Source organism: Boeremia exigua (assembly GCF_020726555.1).
Source record: "Boeremia exigua strain MPI-SDFR-AT-0100 chromosome Unknown C7974scaffold_14, whole genome shotgun sequence".
Taxonomy (NCBI): domain Eukaryota; kingdom Fungi; phylum Ascomycota; class Dothideomycetes; order Pleosporales; family Didymellaceae; genus Boeremia; species Boeremia exigua.
In genome coordinates, this window is record NW_025763531.1 from 1,089,482 (window position 1) to 1,105,938 (window position 16,457).

Below are 16,457 nucleotides of genomic sequence, written 5' to 3' on the forward strand. Positions count from 1 at the left end.
TCTCCGTCCTGGGCCCCAACGCCGGCCGTAACGATGCAGGTGCCGAGCGCGAGCGCTGGGGCGACTTTGACCGCCTGGCGCAGCGAGGCAAGAACATGCGCGACCGCGAGAGCCAGCATTTGCAACATCAGTCGGGCATCATTGCCGCCTGGGGGCCTCGATGCTTCGAGTACTACGGCTGGCATGTCCTGCCGCTGCCGCTGCTGCGTCAGGTGCACGACCTTGCCGTGCTGATACCTAGCTGGGACGACGCCGTTGACCTGCTGAATTCCAGGATGCTGGTGCGCCACGAACTGCGTGTGCTGCACGGCAACAACAAGGCCCTCCGAATCGGTGAGCACTCTGCCGCTTCCAAAGTTCAGGACTCGCGCTCACCTGTTGAGCGTACCGACATCGTGGCTGCTCTCGACTGGGCTCGTGCCAACGCCACTTCGGCTGCGGCACGTCAGGCGGTCAAGGAAGCGGCGCAGGGCATGAATGGGACTCCGATCAACACATTCGGTTTGAAGCGAGATCGCTATGGTATGGTCGTACCCTCGGTCGGCCCCTACGATCCTGATGGAAATGATGACAATGATGAAGACGTTGTCGATGTGTCCCCTCGGCCAGCGAAGCACGTCAAATTGTCAGCAGCAGAGCCGCTTCGTCTGATGTTTCCAGGTTCATTGAGTCATGTCCAGGCTTGTCAAAGACGTGACGCTGACGGCGAGAAGGCCAGTACTGCACCCATTCGTAGTAACAAACTGTCCCAGTCCAAACAGCCAGAGCTAGACACAGCAGCCGAGAGTCTTCATACGAGGCATATTCACAATGAACACAGCAACGAGCCCCTCGACGAAGTCTCGGACTGCGATCTATCTCTCCAAACAATAGCTGTGGGAGGAGGGAGCGCTCGGGAGGAAACGCCAGACCAAGATGTGGAACATGCGCATCCTGAAGTTGAGATAACATCCGCCATAAGCAGTGAGCTTAGGAAGGCACACGAGCGTACCGATGGTATAGGGATAGGGCGTGTGGTTATGAGGCGCAGTCACTGTATGGAAAGAGAACAGGACAAGCAGACCAACGAAGAGGGGGCAGGAGAAGTACAGTCACAGCGGGACAGGAGAGCGAGGGACTTGGGAAAGGATATGGAGACGGATATGGAGACGGATATGGAGACGGATATGGATGTTGACAGCCAGCTGGAGGAGATGCTGGACGTACATGCCCTGGAGGCGCAAAGAAATCACGAAGAAATGTCGGATGGTGAAGATGTTGTTGCAGGAGTGGCGGGCCCGGGAACGCCAAAGCACAGGGCGGCGGAAGAAGGAGGATGCAGAGAAAAAGAAGCAGAGAATGCCAAAACGGATGAGGAGCAAGTGCAGGACAAAGCAGCTCTGGATCAGGCGGGAAATACGAATACGAATCGAGAGGTAGAGAACGCGGGACCAAAAGCGCACAGCCAAGAAGGTGCCCTGCGTGCATCGCGAACGGGTACGAGCGTGGAAAGGACAGTGGAGTTACACTCAGCGCACTCAATTCATCAAAGAGCGAGTGTGAATACAACGGCTCCTACCGTGTCGCGATCAAGCGATAGCGAGGACAGCGATTCACTCCAGTCACCCACGCCGCTTCAAAATCTGCAAGCCCATCTCGATACCAGAACTCACCAACTCACTCAAGTGCTGAGCCAGCTCAACTCAACACCTGACGTCAGACACCACGCTCAACTGCAGCTTGACTGGTTAAGTCCGCAACGATGGGCCAGTGTCTACGTGGAGCCAGAACATCACATGGGCGCCACTTCCTCAGCATCATCAGACAGCGCTGACATTTGGTGTCTGGACTGGGACACGTTCCACCAGTATGCTGACAGCAACCATGTCTTCCGGCGGCCTGTTGTGATCAAGCAAAAGTTCCAGGACAGCGGTATGTATGAGGTTGACAGATACGTGGATATGCTGTGGCAGCGCTTTCCGGAGCAGCATATTGAGGTCCAAAACAGCATTACAGGCATTAGTCGATCGATGAGCATGGCCGAGTATTGCTCTACGGCTTTGACTGTTACGGAGGCTGGCACGAGTCTGTCTGACAATACCACCTCCGTGAGCAACGCTGTTAACCTTCGCTGTCTGGCTCGCGCAGACGAGCCGCTCTTGACCCGACTCGAGCGCTTCCAACTGCTCTCGACGCTCGCATCTCGCGTCGCAGGCACAATTGGCAGGACCGAACATTCTCCACCTAGCAATCTCGAGAGCCTCCTCGGATTCGACGTGCTCAGCTTTGCCGACGCGTTTTCAAGCTCACATGCCAATCTCTTTGGCGGGAGTTGGGTGCGGTGCCTCGATGGCCTCAAGATTTGTGCCATCGCTGCAGACCTGGATGCAGAGGACTGGCGGCGCTTCGCAGATGAAGGATGCAAATGGTCGCCTCGAGGCAAAGGGCGCTTGATCGCCCTAGAGGAAGACGATGTTCTGTTCATTCCGCCTGGCCTGCGGGCCATACATGCCAGCTTCACGCCAGAGCCCTGCTTGATGGAAGGCGGTATGCTGTGGGACGAATGCGCCATCCCTGAGATCTTAGACGAGCTGCTCTGGATTGCACGACATCAGGCAGGCACTAACCAGCCTCTCGCATTTCAGCTGTCAAGTCTCATCGATGCGTTGGAGCAGTGGTTGAATGAGAATAACCACATTAACCAGTCGTCGCCATCACACACTGCAGCTGAAGAGCGCCAGGCGCTCAAGGCTAGCATTCAGTCGCTTCGCGCCTGTTTGAGCGGCAGATCAGCGGCTTTCCCATCTTGACTTGCATCTACCTAGATATTTCACGATAGTTTGTTACTGGAGGCAATGTGCGAAGTGTTGGCAGCACTAGTGGACTGCACGGATGGGTACGTAGATAAATGGGAAACGTTCAAACGTCCATGGAATTAGACCAATCTTTTGATCGCACTCGCTGGCGATAGGGTCAACCTACCTATTTCAGCCTGTTTCTATACGCGCACCTATTTCCTGTCGGTTTTGGTGGTGCAGCTGTCGAGCTGGTTCATGGTGGTTACAGAGGAACATTCACAGGTCTTACCCGACTAGGGCTAGCCGCATCTACGCGAGACGCTGGAAACCATCAATTGATAGGTAGGTAAGGTAAAGCTAACAGAAAGTTGCTCGATTATATGTCTGGTGCGCACGCCAGAGCTCTTCAGCGGTCCCATCGCGCCTCAGCTTCATGCTCGACGCAATCTCCTCCGCCACCGCCGCATCGAGCAGCGGCTCGTCTGCCCTTCCTCCCGCTTCTCCCACCTCTAAGGATTCGTTGCGAGCCGAAGCAGCATCTCCAGCTTCACCGGGAGCTGGCTCAAGGTCCTCGAAGTCGTGATCGCCGTCAACGTCCTCCGCAACGGCGACGAAGTTGTGCACCGCGGCGAGCGCGTACACCAGCTTTACCTGCGTTCGAAGGTCGAATGCAGGCGCGCGATCATAGATTCCTCCAGCGTCGCTTGAAGACACCGAATGTACGCTCCACCACCATCCTCCGCGAGCTGTGCCTGGAGTTGAAGAGCTCAAACTTATCCCTAGGCCTCCTGCCTGCTTGCCTCACCGCCCGAAGACGGTACCGGACGCCGTGATAGGGCGTGAGCCGCATGGAAGGTGTGTCCCTGTAGCCAGCGTCAGCAAGGTAATAGCATCTTGGTGGTGGCTTGAAGCCGCGATACTGCGCGTCGGTCGTTCATCACCCTGCCGTCATGAGCAGAGCCCTCCCAGCCTGCTAGAACGTAGGTGAATCGCATCCTGAAACCTACCACCGCTTACACGTTCATGCTGATGCTGCAATGCCTATCGCGATACGGTATTTGCGCATCTATCGGCAAGTGAGTTGGCAGATGAGTGCCGTCAAGAGCGCCTACGCAGTTCGCGAATGGACTGCGGGTAGGGTCCCGGGTGATCGCTGGCGGCGTCTCTGCTGATTCTCTGATAACCTCGACACCAAAATCAGGTAGCAGGTCCAGCACCTAGTGGAAAATCTTTCGTTTTGTAAGCAAACCCCTACCAACTGCGAGGATGGACAGCAAGCTTACTGACTGATAGTCGCCAGTGAATGCCCTGAGCGATATTTTGCATTTCGGTAACCGCTACCCTACGCGCAGATATACAAAAAGACCAACACCTTCTCCTCCGCGCTCACGAGCCTGCCACCCGCAAATCCATGATCCTTGAGCCACCTCACCAGCGCTTCAAAGGTAGGTGTGCGAAGCCGACTATCGCAGTACAGCTGGTCTGGGTCGTTGAGGCAGCTCACCACTGCCTACCGCGCACCCAGTCATCAGCGTTCGCGCGCAAGCCTGTGTTATCAGCTCGCTGCTGCTCGCGGATCTCAGCCATCACAGCCGCGGCCGTGACCACCCCGGCGTCAAGGATCAGAGAAATTAGGCGCTCGCCATTCTCCTCTTCTTCAGTCATGGCGATGGTTACAACAACGTCAACTCAGGGCGGGGTATCAAGATAGGCGCAGCGCCGCGATAGCTCGGTACGGGGTCGAGATGCTGGAAATCCTGCTCTCCACCAGAATTCCCAGCATATCGACGAACTGAGGAAGCCGCGCCGCTCCCGGCCCCGTCGCTGCACTATGAAGCATGTTACTTATTTTGTTAGCAGTATCTCGGAGCTCGGCATCCATCAAAATTTTGCTAGCTACCGAACGCGACAATCATTCTCGTATCGGTCAAATACGCCTGCTGATCACCTGCCTAAGTGGGCGATATGCCACCAGCATATTGCTGAACCGAACAGGCCCTTAGGCATACATTGGTGTGTTACAGGCTACTTTAGCCTAAAAGTACAGCTTTTGGTTATTCCGGCGGGTGCGCTGCGGGATAGTGTGACGTTATGGACTGGCGACCGATGAGAGCACCGATCGTGCCGACTATGTGCACCAGAATGCAGTACGTGGATGTGAATATGGGCCAGGATTATTCGAGCGCTGGTCGTAATTTGGCAGCACTCCGATGCGACAGGTGGGCATCTTGTTATACGTAAATTTTTATGTGCTTGCGATCTCTTCTCCACCGGGGTTTTCAATGCGATATACAATTACTCGCAGGGCATGCTGTCCATGTCCAAATGCCTCTTGACTGCGTCCAATTTGTTGCTGCTGGCTTGCGTGTTGTTGATATTGTCAACAACTTAACGTAAGCCGAGAGCGAATTGCTCGTCTGTCACCATAGCGCGGGGCAATCTTGGTTCACAACTTGGATGCATCCTTCTGGCTCTGAGAGCTGGCGCTCATGGGCGGTTGAGAGATGGGGAGGGCCTGCTTGGACTGTTCCTTTTGCCTCATTTTGCCATAGCCGTAAATGAGGCCACTAAAGGATCCCAGCAGAATAGCCGACACGCTACCGAACGTGACGGGTGTGTCAAAAAACACAATGCCGCTGATGGCGAGGGGAAGCTTGTTCAAATATCCAACAAACGAGTATGTAGTAGACGACGTTTTGCGAATGCACCAGGCCGATGAGTAGGAGATGAAGATGGCACCGAGGCCAGAGTAGAACATGCCCACCATCAGGTGGTTTCGCGACTCGGCGGGAAAGTTTCGCGCCAGATTGGCCATAGACCAGTCCTCGGCGAGCAGGGAGCAGATGATCAGAATGGGCAGGGAGAGCAGGTTGTTGTAGAACATGGCTGGTCATTCGAATTAGTTTCCACTGCTGCCCTGCGACGTTGATCGCAAACTTACTATCCCACTCCTTTAATTTCATTGACATGATAAACTTGCGCGTACCCAGGACGTACGTGGCCGAGCAGAAGACATTGAGCGCCATCCACACATAGCCGGCATTCAAGGTGGAGATGGCAGCAGCCGTCTCACCTGAGTGCCCCACGCCGCTCAGGGCAGCCTGAATATCAGCCCACGCGGCCACAACCGAGCTGAGCACCATGAAGCCAAAGGACAGCAGAAGTAGCGAGGTGAGATTGCCGCCAAACCACAGAACCTCGCCGTATGCAATGACCACGATTGTCAAATTCTTGAAGATGGTGTACACCGGAACCGACAAGTATTGCAGAGCCTTGGTGCTTGTATAGATCATGCCGACAAAAACGGCGGACACGGGGAGCCCTGACGATAATTTAGCATGCATGGACTCACAGGTTATGGCAAACATACATCTCCTCGCTCGGTGGCCTTCAAAAGCGGCGAGATTGACGATGAACCCCGCATGCTGCAAGGCCAAGATAGCAACTGTACAGATGACGGCCTGCCAAATGACGTTAGTTGAGCGCAGCGAGGTGGTGTGGGTATGGAGCGGCACGTACCTGAGTAGCCAGATAGAGAAAGTTCAAGTTCCAAGACGAGCCCGACACGACGTACTTGTTCACGACGGTCATGCTGATCGAGGAGAAGCAATAAGCCAAAACAGCAGCGCCGGGACTATTGTCGAGCCGCGCAAGAAGGCCGCTCGTGCCGCCATCGACGCGAGCGCGGTAGTGAGGCGCCGACTTGGGCAGAAAGCTCTCGTGCTCAGCCGACCCATTGCCTCCCTTCTCAAGGTCCTCGCTCTTCTTGTTCGACATTGTGCTTTCGGTAGAGGTACGGGGGTGGTGGTGTGATGGTGCGGAAGGCTCGTGGACGTCTGGCTGAGAGAAGCGGTGGACAGCGAGGGAGGCGGCAGGGGTGCAATGTGAGGGCGGATGCTGCAGCGAGCAACAACACTGACTGCGATATTACCGTGGTACACGCCGTGACGCACGACCCCGCGTGCCGCACGCGATCATCAAAACAACGAATTATCCTCAACACCATAACTCAACAACGCAATGACTTTAGAAGATGCGCTTGGAGATGCACGCGCAGCTGATGCGCGTGGTGAACTTTGCTACCAAAAGATTGCAGATACGCATGGTGTTGATCGTTCAACTTTGTCGCGGCGTCACCGAGGCGTTCAGTGTTCTATGCAACAGAAGGTAGAACAACAACAAAACCTCACTAACCACGAAGAGCTGGAGCTCGTTGATTACATAGATCAACTCTGTAGAGAGCACCTTCCTCCTACGCGCGATATGATTCAAAACTTTGCCTCTGTTATCTGCGGATTCGACGTTGGAAAGATGTGGGTTACCCGATTCGTCACCAAGCATCACGACGCGCTCACTCCACGATGGACCTCCGCCATGGCCTCTGAACGTCACGCCGCTGATTCTTATAGCAAGTACAGCTTGTACTTCGACATGCTAGAGCTCAAAATAGCCGAGAAGAACATACAGCCAGAGCAAACGTACAATATGGATAAGAAGGGCTTCATGATTAGCAGGATAGGCAGGCAGAAACGAGTGTTCAGCAGGACAAGCTGGGGCAACAAGCGCTTCCGCCAGGCTCTGGAGGACGGCAACAGAGAATGGGTGACGCTTATAGCGTGCGTGAGCGCTTCTAGAGTCGCTCTTCCTCCAGGCCTAATCATGGCGAGTGATAGCGGCAACGTCCAGGACGCATGGGTGCGAGATATCAAGCAATCCAAGCATCGAGTCTTTGTCACGGTCACGCAGAGCGGCTGGAGCAACGACGACGCTGGCCTTGGATGGCTGCAACAGGTCTTTGACGAAGAAACAAAGGCCTCCGCACGTCGAAGGTGGAGGTTACTTATCATTGACGGCCACGGCAGCCATATAAGCCGCTCGTTTCTAACCTACTGTTATCAAAACAAGATACTTGTAGCTATCTTTCCTCCCCACAGTACTCACACGCTCCAGCCAGCCAACGTCGTCCTCTTCAAGCCGCTATCGACAGCATACTCACAGCAATTGACAGAGCGGACTCAGCGCTCTAAGGGCTTGTTGCCAGTAAAGAAAGGCAGCTTCTTCTTATTGTTTTGGCCCGCTTGGCTACAATCATTCACCAAAGACAATACACTCAAAGCCTTTGACACGACAGGCCTTCACCCGCTCAATCGCGACAAAGTACTCAAGCGCTTTCCTGAAGGAGCTGCTGATCAGTCGACTCCTCCGCCGCCTCCATCAGGTATAACAGCACGTAGTTTGATGAGCGAATTAGACTCTGTTGTGGCGGATAAAAGCTCAGAGGAGGCGCGCGCCCTCCGTCAGAAAGTCCACACACTTGCGGTCAATAATGAGCTACTTCGCAACGAGAACGACGGGCTCAGTGAGTCTCTCGCGATTAAGAAGAAGCAGAATAAGAAGAGCAAAGCACTTAATTTAGTCAAGCCAACGTTAGATGACTGGGGAGGAGCTCGCTGGTGGTCGCCTCGATCGTTCAAGGAAGCCCGCCACAGAGAGCGGATTCTGAAGGAGACTGCGCATGCAGAGGAGCTTGAAAAGGCCTCAGTAAAGGAGCTCAAGGCTGCCAATAAGTTATACAAGGATAAGATCAAAGAACAGAAGCGCGAGGCAGCTGCTGCAGCGAAAGTTGTTCGTGACGGAGAGCGCGCAGAAGAGCGCGCAGCAATCAACGCTCGCAAACTGCAAAGGCAGAAAGATAAAGAAGCTCACGACGCTTAAAAAGCCTCCCAATTGCCTAAAAAAGGCAAGCGCAAGGCTTCAATTACTCCTAAGACGCCTGCAGCCAAGAAGCGTCGTGTTGTGGCGCCTCGTCGTGGTGCTGTTGCTCCAAGTCCTCCTCCGCCAGCCCGCACCCACACCACCCGCAGCGGCTGCACCGCTACTCAGAACTATTAATACTTTACTGTACACTGTTTTACATATCAACACGTTACTCCGCCAAAAACTCTCGCAATAATAGCTATTGTACGTGGCTCAATGACCTCATTTCTGAAAAGTGACTGAGGGTGGTTGGGCGGGCGGCACGCGGGGCCGTGCGTCACGGCGTGCACCGTGCACGGACACCGAACGCCCGGAGACACCGAACGCCCGGCGCATCACATCAACACCAGTTTTCAACGCGTAATAACTCAACCAACCATGCCAGGAATTAAAGATGCGCTTGATGAGATTTGTAAATTGAAGCCAGGCGAAAAGCTTGTATATACTCATATTGCAAAAAAACATGGTGTTGCGCGTTCTACGTTGTCGCGCGCGCACCGACGCGTGCAGGTGCCCCGGGAGGTTATGACACCAAACAGCCGCAAACTCAACGACCAGCAGGAAACTGACCTTATCAATTATATTGAGAGGCTTACGGCGCGTCACCTACCACCTACAAGAGCTATGGTTCGAAATTTCGCGTCTGCTGTTGCCTCAACTCCTTGCTCTGATAAGTGGGTTACGCGCTTCCTCCGCCGTCACCGCAACCGGCTCACCTCTCAATGGGCGACGGGTATGGACTCAAATCGTCACAACGCTGAGTCAGGGTATAAGTACGAGTCGTACTTCAAGCTTCTGCAGCAGAAGGTCACTGAGTATGACCTTGAGCCTGAGCACACGTACAATATGGATGAGAAGGGCTTTGCTATCGGGGTACTAGGAAGGTCAAAGCGCATCTTCAGCAGGCGTCTATATGAGAAGAAGCAGGTTAGGCAGGCTCGTCAAGATGGCTCACGTGAGTGGGTGAGCCTATTGGCTGCTATTTGCGCGGATGGTACAGCACTTCCCCCTGGCATCATCTTCGCGTCGAAAAACTCCACGATCCAGAGCCATTGGGTGGCCGATATTGAGGCAGGAACTCGCTCAGTTCACGTGGCTTCTTCGCCTACAGGCTGGACGAACAATGAGATTGGATTGGCCTGGCTTGAACAGGTGTTTGACCGTTATACCAAGCCAAAGGCGCGGTTGAAGTACCGCCTCTTGATCGTGGATGGCCATGGGAGTCACCTGACGCAGCCTTTCATCGAATACTGTCATCAAAAACGGATTATACTTGCAGTGTTACCCCCTCACAGTACCCAAACGCTACAACCGTTGGACGTGGTCTGTTTCAAGCCTCTCTCTTCTCACTACGCCAGCGAACTCGATGACCACCTCCAGCAATCCCAAGGCCTATCCCCGCTGTCGAAAGGTGACTTTTTCAGCCTATTTTGGCCTGCCTGGGTATCGACGTTCACTGCGGAGTTGGTTGTGAAGGCCTTTACAGCTGCTGGTATATCCCCGGTAAACCCCGACGTTATACTCAATAGGTTCCGCCACACAACACCCGATAACTCAGGATCAGTCTCCTCTGCTTCTACGGCCTATTCTGCAGATGAGTGGCTCAAGGCTTGCAGTACCCTGAATGCGGAGGTGAAGGATCCGCGCAGTGTAGGTGCGCGGAAGCTGGGTCAAACGATCCATCACCTCTCAACTCAACTAGAGATCGCCAACGCCGAGCTGGAAGGTTTGCGTAAGAAGCTATACCAAAAGCAGAAGCGTCAAAAGCATCCTACTAGGCAGTTAGACCTGCAACAGCATCAGGAGTATCACGGTGGGGCGATGATGTGGTCTCCTCGAGCCTTCCGCGAGGCGCGTGCCCGCATGGCTGTTGCAGAACGAGAGAAGCAAGCTGATGAGCTACAAAAGGCCGAGATGAAGGAGTTAGCAGCTGCTACTAAGCTCTACAAGGCCAAAGTAGCAGAAGAAAAGCGTGTGGCCCAGGCGAGGGAGAAGGAAGAGCGAGACCGGGTCAAGGCCAAGAAGGCAGAAGAAGCAGCTGAACGCAAGGTGGAAAGAGAGCGTCAAAGGCAGGCTCGCGACGCTAAAAAAGCTATACAACTGTCCCAAAGAGGCAACCGCACAACCTCTGAAGCTTCTGCAGTCAAAAAGAAGCCTGCGCGTCGTGCTGTGGGTGCTCGTAGTCATCCAAAGCCTGCAACGCCTCCTCCGCCAGCTCGCACTCACACTACCCGCAGCGGCCGCACCGCCACCCTATATAATTAATTTGTATGAAGGGACTTTGTTCTATAGGTCTATAGTCTATTACTACAAGATATCTCACAATAATAACTATTGCATGTGGCTCTATAGCCTCATATTTGTGGTGGGCGTGAACGCCCAGAGCGGGCGCTCGGTGTCTCCGGGCGTTCGGTGTCCGTGCACGGTAATGTAAGGAGTTTCGATATGAGATGACTCGATCACAGGGGTTAGAGTGTGCTGATGGTCGATAGCCACTTGCGACGATCATGGAAGTTTGAGAAATGTTGTTGAGACTTGAGCAATGAGATTACTAGGTATGGGAATAGAAGAGAATGTGGTGTTATCAGGAAGGCCGCATAATTCCAAAGGCTGAATGTGCGCCAGCCGTGAGGCTGACGTCGGTTTCATCGAAGCGGAATAAGATGGAAATACATTCATGATCAAGGGCAATGCCACATCAGCGAAGGAAAAGAATGGGATGAATAAGAATACAGTGATAGTCTTTGCAGAGCAGGATTATTTTCTCTTTGTGTTAACAAGGCAGTAGCCATCGATTCGACAACGATGATACCATTTGTGGCACATAGTAACCCTGCGACCACAATACCATACTCCAGCCAGAAACTTCGTCGTCCATGAAGTCACACTGACGTTGTCGACATTGCCCTCGGCGAACTCCTTGTCAAGCTTGACTTTGGTGGCCCATCATGTGTGAGACCTTTTCGATGAGTCTTACGCCTGCGCGATTTAGTCGAACACATAAAGTGAAGGGCAATTGGATTTTTATCTATTCTAGCGAAATACATCCACCTCAACATATGACAGGGTCTGAGTCACGGAGGACCGTCCTACGATGAGAGCTTGACTATAATCATAGTTGTAGCGGACTTGAAAGATCTCTTCACATTATGAATGTAGAGTCTCTGATCAGCCGCCTTGATCAAGTCATGAAATTCGGACAACCTACGCTCCTTACCGCCGAACAGCGTCATCATGTCAACGTCATAGAGAACTGATGACGCTGAAGGGGACTCATCCTTTACAATTTGATCGCAGATCAAAATACGACTGCGCTGCACGTCCATGGCAGGAACTATCTGCCTTAAGATCTTGATGCATGCTACATCAGGCCAATCGTGGAATATGTGTCGAAAGAGGTACGCTGCAGCGCCTTGAGAATTGGCATCCTGTCAGCATCACAAATGCTGTAGGGTTTGGCAAGGATGTGAGCCAAAAATGGACTTTATTGACATACCTGTAACCGGCTGAGGATCGAAGAAGTCATGTTGTTGGAAATCCAGAGCCAGAGCCGGACATTCTTCATCGTGGCCATTTATCTCTTGCAGCCCCTTGAGTCGTGGATCGGCAATTGCGTGTTTATCTTGGACCACGCAACGAAGCTCTGCTCCGGGGTTACAGCTAAGAATCTGTCGACTGACTTGACCCAGACCGCCGCCGACATCAACTATCACGCCTCCGTCCTCGGCAAGGCTCGCGAATGGGAAGAGATTCGGTATGTCGCTCAAATTGTTGATGGTAACGGCCTTCATGGCTTGGTTGAATCGATAACCTCGTTCGATATCAGTGTTGGCGATGAACTCCCAGAAGTTTTCCCTGCACTCAAATGCCAGATTGAAACCACTGGTCTCATTGGGGAACGGATCGCGGTAACCGTTAAGTTGCAGTGCATCTGGCTCTCGACTTGCCGATCGAAATCCCTCATCTAGGCGATGTAGAAGAAGATAGTACATAGCTGGCTTTTGCATCGTCCACGAGATGGAGGTATGACAATAGACGTCTGGTTCGGGCTCTGCGAAGACGTGCTTTGTCATCACAACGCGCATAATACGGGTAAGTAACACCCGATCTGCTCCCACTGCCTTAGCCAACTGCTCCACCGACTTCTTCTTATTCTTCGGAATTTGACGCCCGATTCCCAAGTCGAGAACGACCTTCAAGCATGAACAGAAATGAAACTTTTGAGAGCATTAGTCTTTGACACAATGGATAAAGGCAGCGACGGCATAAAGTCGCAGAGAACGATCCGATTGCAGGAGGTTAACGCACCTGAAGTGAATCTAATAGGAGGCTCGTAGCTGGATCCATGGTTGTGGCCAATATTTTTTGTGCAAACTCAATGACCTTCATCCTTTCTTGAAGGCCCCCCTCGCTAAGAGCCTCAGTTGACTCAATGTTGCTAGGCGATAGTCCGGGCATTGGGAGGCTCTCTTTGCGCAAACACTGGCTATAGGCCATGACGGCCTGTAACAGTTTCGTTCCTAGTTCTTCGTACTCATTTATTTGATTTCCGTTCGAAGAAATATCTAGAGCTGTTGCAGAAGTCATTGCCGTAAACCAAGTGGGCTACAGGGAGCAAATTCCAGTCGAGGAGTATACAAATAATGATGATGGTTATGTTCGCAAGAATCGAGCAAGCTCACAATCATCCTGTTGGCAATACAAAGCAAGAGCTTTTGTTCCCGCTCTTATGAGTCATTGAAGATAGGCTCGTCCTAGCAAAGTGTGTAAGCAAGTTTTCACGATGATCCGTGCGCCCTGGTGATGCTAGCGACTGTAACCCTACCCTTGCTATGCTGCATGTCAGATGTGGGTACATTATATATTGCTTGATCCTTCTATCCACTTCCCATCTTTTAAATGCGCAGTGAACGCTTTTAGGCAAAATTCTTCGCCGCTTATTCCCGGTAGTAATGTATGCACTTTTAGCATTAGTGAATTAGCAGCTGCGGTCAGCGTTACCACAACCTCTTCCATGGTTGTTGCAGCGCTCACCAGCCGTTCCATCAGATCTTTTCAGCCGCCACAGCCCACAGTTGGTATTCGTCCAGGAAAGCGTAGACGGTCGTCTCTCCTCTTCTTTTCGTTATGTCCTTTATCGAGACCATTATTGTCCCTGATGACGAGGGAAACCTGTCGGCAGAACATGGCCGTTCCGTAGTTAACAGCACCCAATGTCTAGATGGTAGGGAGAAGAAGAGAATCCAAAATCGTATTGCTCAGAGAACGAATCGTATGTGCATACCATAATCGGAAGTCAAAGATTGTGGAAAAGAAAACAACAGCTAATAGTATCATTGACAGGTCGCCATATGAAAATGAAGCTAGAAGTACTCCAAGAAAAAATAAAGACACATGAGAAGAATATTAAGGAACCAGCCAAAGTCCAGTCATCTAGCTCAACTTCAGTATCACCCACAGCATCTACCACAGTAGACTCGATATGTCCGGTGCCGGCGGTACGGGATGATCATGCAACGATTTTTGAGTTTCTTATGAGTAAGTAGACCACATCGCTACTGGCAGCTTTATGTGTGGCAAATAAATGGTTGCTAACTTCGTCAGCGCCACTACCTGATGTTGGTGACGGCTGTCCTTCACATGAGATCGAGGCCGTGAACCAAGCAACGTTCGTCAACCCCGATAGTTCAACCGCAGCCTTCTCGCTAGATATCCCGCCCTGGACTTGGAACACAACACCCGGTTTGCAAGAACCTCCAGCTCCTATGTCATTATGTTCTACGTCTGGCGCACCGGCGAGATTGGAATTGGACGCATTCTGCTCGCCACAAAGCCTTCATGGCCCGAGGCCCAACAAAGAAGCTCACCTATGCTTGTCCGACTACCTCACCGACATGCCACAAGAGGAAGTCCAGCGAAACGTGGATACAACTGTTCCCCTTCAGGAACGTCTCCGTTATATCAAAGATCAGGCCGTAGCTATGGGCTTTCGCACTTTTGACGAGGTCATTGCAGCATACTACACAGAGTTGTTTGAGCCTACTTCTCCATTGTACAAGGAACAGAGATTAAGCCGCAACCGGCGACTACCTCAGCTTCTGAACACCTTCCACAACGCGGCTAAGGACTGGGCCGAATGGGAGCGTCGAGGGTTCCGCGAACAGATTACCCAAGGCGCCGAAGAGATTCTTGTCGAGGAGTTGAATTCGTACATTGCGCGGCATTCGTTTAGCGCTGCTGGTGAACGACTCGCATCCTATGGCCTAGAATGCAAGCATGCTGGAAGGAGAGACCGTCAGGAGAGACGGGAAGTTCAGGACGACGTAAGCACGCACTGATTTTGTGTCTCTATTCAGTATCTTTGACTGGCGTCAGCAACGTGGAACTGATCAGACAAACAGCTTCCAAACCTTTGGGCTTTAGCAATAGCTCTACTATCAAGAGATAACACACTCGATCAAAATGCCCGCCGAGACACGGTGCTCACTGTCATCGAGACGTTGTGCTTCGACCAAAGTGAAAACCTCGAAGGTCGATTACAACGGGAAGGGGAGGCAGTTGTTCACATTAATAGCACTGGAAGTTCTTGCTCTTAATCTTACAATAACTGCAATAGATTTTAGGAGCAAAGATGCAATAGAATCCCTGGTCGTACCCTCCTAGTCATACACACAGCTATATGTATACAGTAGCCATGCACAAATACACACACATACACCACAAACTATATGGATCTTTCCTATATTGGCATGCACTGAAAAGGGCGAGATTGGCTGCGTTGATGGCCTAGATTGATGCACCCTTACTTTGAGAACATAGATGGTCGCTGAGATTGCCTAGCTCCAGTGCGCGTGGATATTATGGCGGCAGAATGGCTGGCAGGCGCCGCATTGCACTCCCGTCCAGGGATTGCATGGGTGGCTCCGAAGCCCGACGCTTAAGCTGCATGTAGGATGCAGCTTTCATATAAACTTCGGTTGTGAGTGGTCGCGGATAAATCCCACTGTCTTGCCTGCTCACTGCATGGACACGGTATTGGAACGTCACAGGCCGCCCCGTATCCAGCAATCCCTAACTTCATGTGCTATCTCAACAGCTTTTCCGGCGATTTTCCTGCCTTTCTTATGCAATCTTTGTGCACATCTGTCATTACTTTTCGGACTGTTCTTGCCTTGTGGTTTCCAGTTCTATGGTACGCTTCCCATGACTCTTCCGTGATACACAGGCTAACGTCCCTCTCCGTGTAGCGAAAAACCCGGTGTGCCGAGAAAGTCGTTGAATTTCGACCCCACAGATTGCCATGTAAACAAGCAGAGTGTGATGGATCTATTGCTAATTTTGGATTTCTTAAGATATCGTTCTGAGGCAGTGGAAGAGAACATAACGTGTTCTATCAGTAAGCTGCGCACCCCATCAAAATTGAACCAACTCTTTATACGATAGCTTCACAACAACATAAAATAATAGCATTAAATCTTGTAGATAGCTAATCTATTACTGTCTACATTAAGTCCTTGTGTGTTCTTGGACGTAGCACTTTATACACGTTGGTGGTGCGCGCTGACGTCCTTGAGTAGCCGGAGCTTGTTCACTCTCCGCGATTACTCTTTTAGCCTCTGCAGCGAGCTGCTGGCCTTGCTGAGCCTGTAGCGCTCCTCCACGAGCTACATAATGCCGCCGCTGATCTCTCTTACGCCGCTGGCGCTCATTAGCTCTACGTAGCTTCTTAACCTCCTCTGTAAGTATTGTCACTGAGTTAATCATAAGCTGATCACTTTTGACGAGCTGGCTGATAGCCTGCATTATTGGGCTCTGTGATCGGCGACGAAGCAGGTCCCGTATGTGTTGAGCTTGCTGCTCAAGCTGCGCTATCGTGCGCGGCGTCTCTGCTGTCCATTCGACGTTGTTGTCTGCTGTTGTCGC

General features: G+C 52.1%; 4 protein-coding genes across 4 annotated transcripts; 2 read left to right on the forward strand and 2 right to left on the reverse strand.

Moving 5' to 3' along the window:
- Positions 1-2,015: 2,015 nt before the first annotated feature.
- On the forward strand, positions 2,016-2,789 carry C7974DRAFT_322139 (uncharacterized protein; the record flags this gene model as incomplete). The annotated part of the gene is made up of 1 exon (XM_046138840.1): positions 2,016-2,789. The coding sequence occupies one exon, from the start codon at positions 2,016-2,018 to the stop codon at positions 2,787-2,789; it is 774 nt and encodes a 257-aa protein (XP_045991880.1).
- Positions 2,790-4,855: 2,066 nt separating this feature from the next.
- C7974DRAFT_77027 (GDP-mannose transporter) lies at positions 4,856-6,668 on the reverse strand. The gene is made up of 4 exons (XM_046147240.1): positions 6,297-6,668; positions 6,148-6,238; positions 5,719-6,099; positions 4,856-5,663 (listed from the first exon to the last, which is right to left on the reverse strand). Exons 1-4 carry the CDS (start codon positions 6,552-6,554, stop codon positions 5,224-5,226), a joined length of 1,170 nt encoding a protein of 389 aa, XP_045991881.1. The 5' UTR covers positions 6,555-6,668; the 3' UTR covers positions 4,856-5,223.
- A 4,876-nt stretch (positions 6,669-11,544) lies between these two features.
- Positions 11,545-13,219, reverse strand: C7974DRAFT_345837 (O-methyltransferase-domain-containing protein). The gene is made up of 3 exons (XM_046139362.1): positions 12,843-13,219; positions 12,031-12,751; positions 11,545-11,946 (listed from the first exon to the last, which is right to left on the reverse strand). The coding sequence occupies exons 1-3, from the start codon at positions 13,119-13,121 to the stop codon at positions 11,624-11,626; spliced, it is 1,323 nt and encodes a 440-aa protein (XP_045991882.1). The 5' UTR covers positions 13,122-13,219; the 3' UTR covers positions 11,545-11,623.
- Positions 13,220-13,437: 218 nt separating this feature from the next.
- C7974DRAFT_77040 (uncharacterized protein) lies at positions 13,438-15,361 on the forward strand. Its single transcript, XM_046147241.1, has 4 exons — positions 13,438-13,806; positions 13,878-14,072; positions 14,139-14,857; positions 14,936-15,361. Exons 1-4 carry the CDS (start codon positions 13,662-13,664, stop codon positions 15,128-15,130), a joined length of 1,254 nt encoding a protein of 417 aa, XP_045991883.1. The 5' UTR covers positions 13,438-13,661; the 3' UTR covers positions 15,131-15,361.
- Positions 15,362-16,457: the final 1,096 nt, after the last annotated feature.

Bases quoted from the DNA above. Each gene is read 5' to 3' on its own strand.
- C7974DRAFT_77040 (XM_046147241.1), top strand. From the start codon at position 13,662: ATGTCCTTTATCGAGACCATTATTGTCCCTGATGACGAGGGAAACCTG. The intron at 13,807-13,877 runs GTATGTGCATAC...TATCATTGACAG, and splicing joins TATTGCTCAGAGAACGAATC to GTCGCCATATGAAAATGAAG. The intron at 14,073-14,138 runs GTAAGTAGACCA...TAACTTCGTCAG, and splicing joins GATTTTTGAGTTTCTTATGA to CGCCACTACCTGATGTTGGT.
- C7974DRAFT_345837 (XM_046139362.1), bottom strand. From the start codon at position 13,121: ATGACTTCTGCAACAGCTCTAGATATTTCTTCGAACGGAAATCAAATA. The intron at 12,752-12,842 runs GTGCGTTAACCT...TGCTCTCAAAAG, and splicing joins TCCTATTAGATTCACTTCAG to TTTCATTTCTGTTCATGCTT. The intron at 11,947-12,030 runs GTATGTCAATAA...CCAATTCTCAAG, and splicing joins CGATCCTCAGCCGGTTACAG to GCGCTGCAGCGTACCTCTTT.
- C7974DRAFT_77027 (XM_046147240.1), bottom strand. From the start codon at position 6,554: ATGTCGAACAAGAAGAGCGAGGACCTTGAGAAGGGAGGCAATGGGTCG. The intron at 6,239-6,296 runs GTACGTGCCGCT...GTCATTTGGCAG, and splicing joins TTCTCTATCTGGCTACTCAG to GCCGTCATCTGTACAGTTGC. The intron at 6,100-6,147 runs GTATGTTTGCCA...AATTATCGTCAG, and splicing joins AGGCCACCGAGCGAGGAGAT to GGCTCCCCGTGTCCGCCGTT.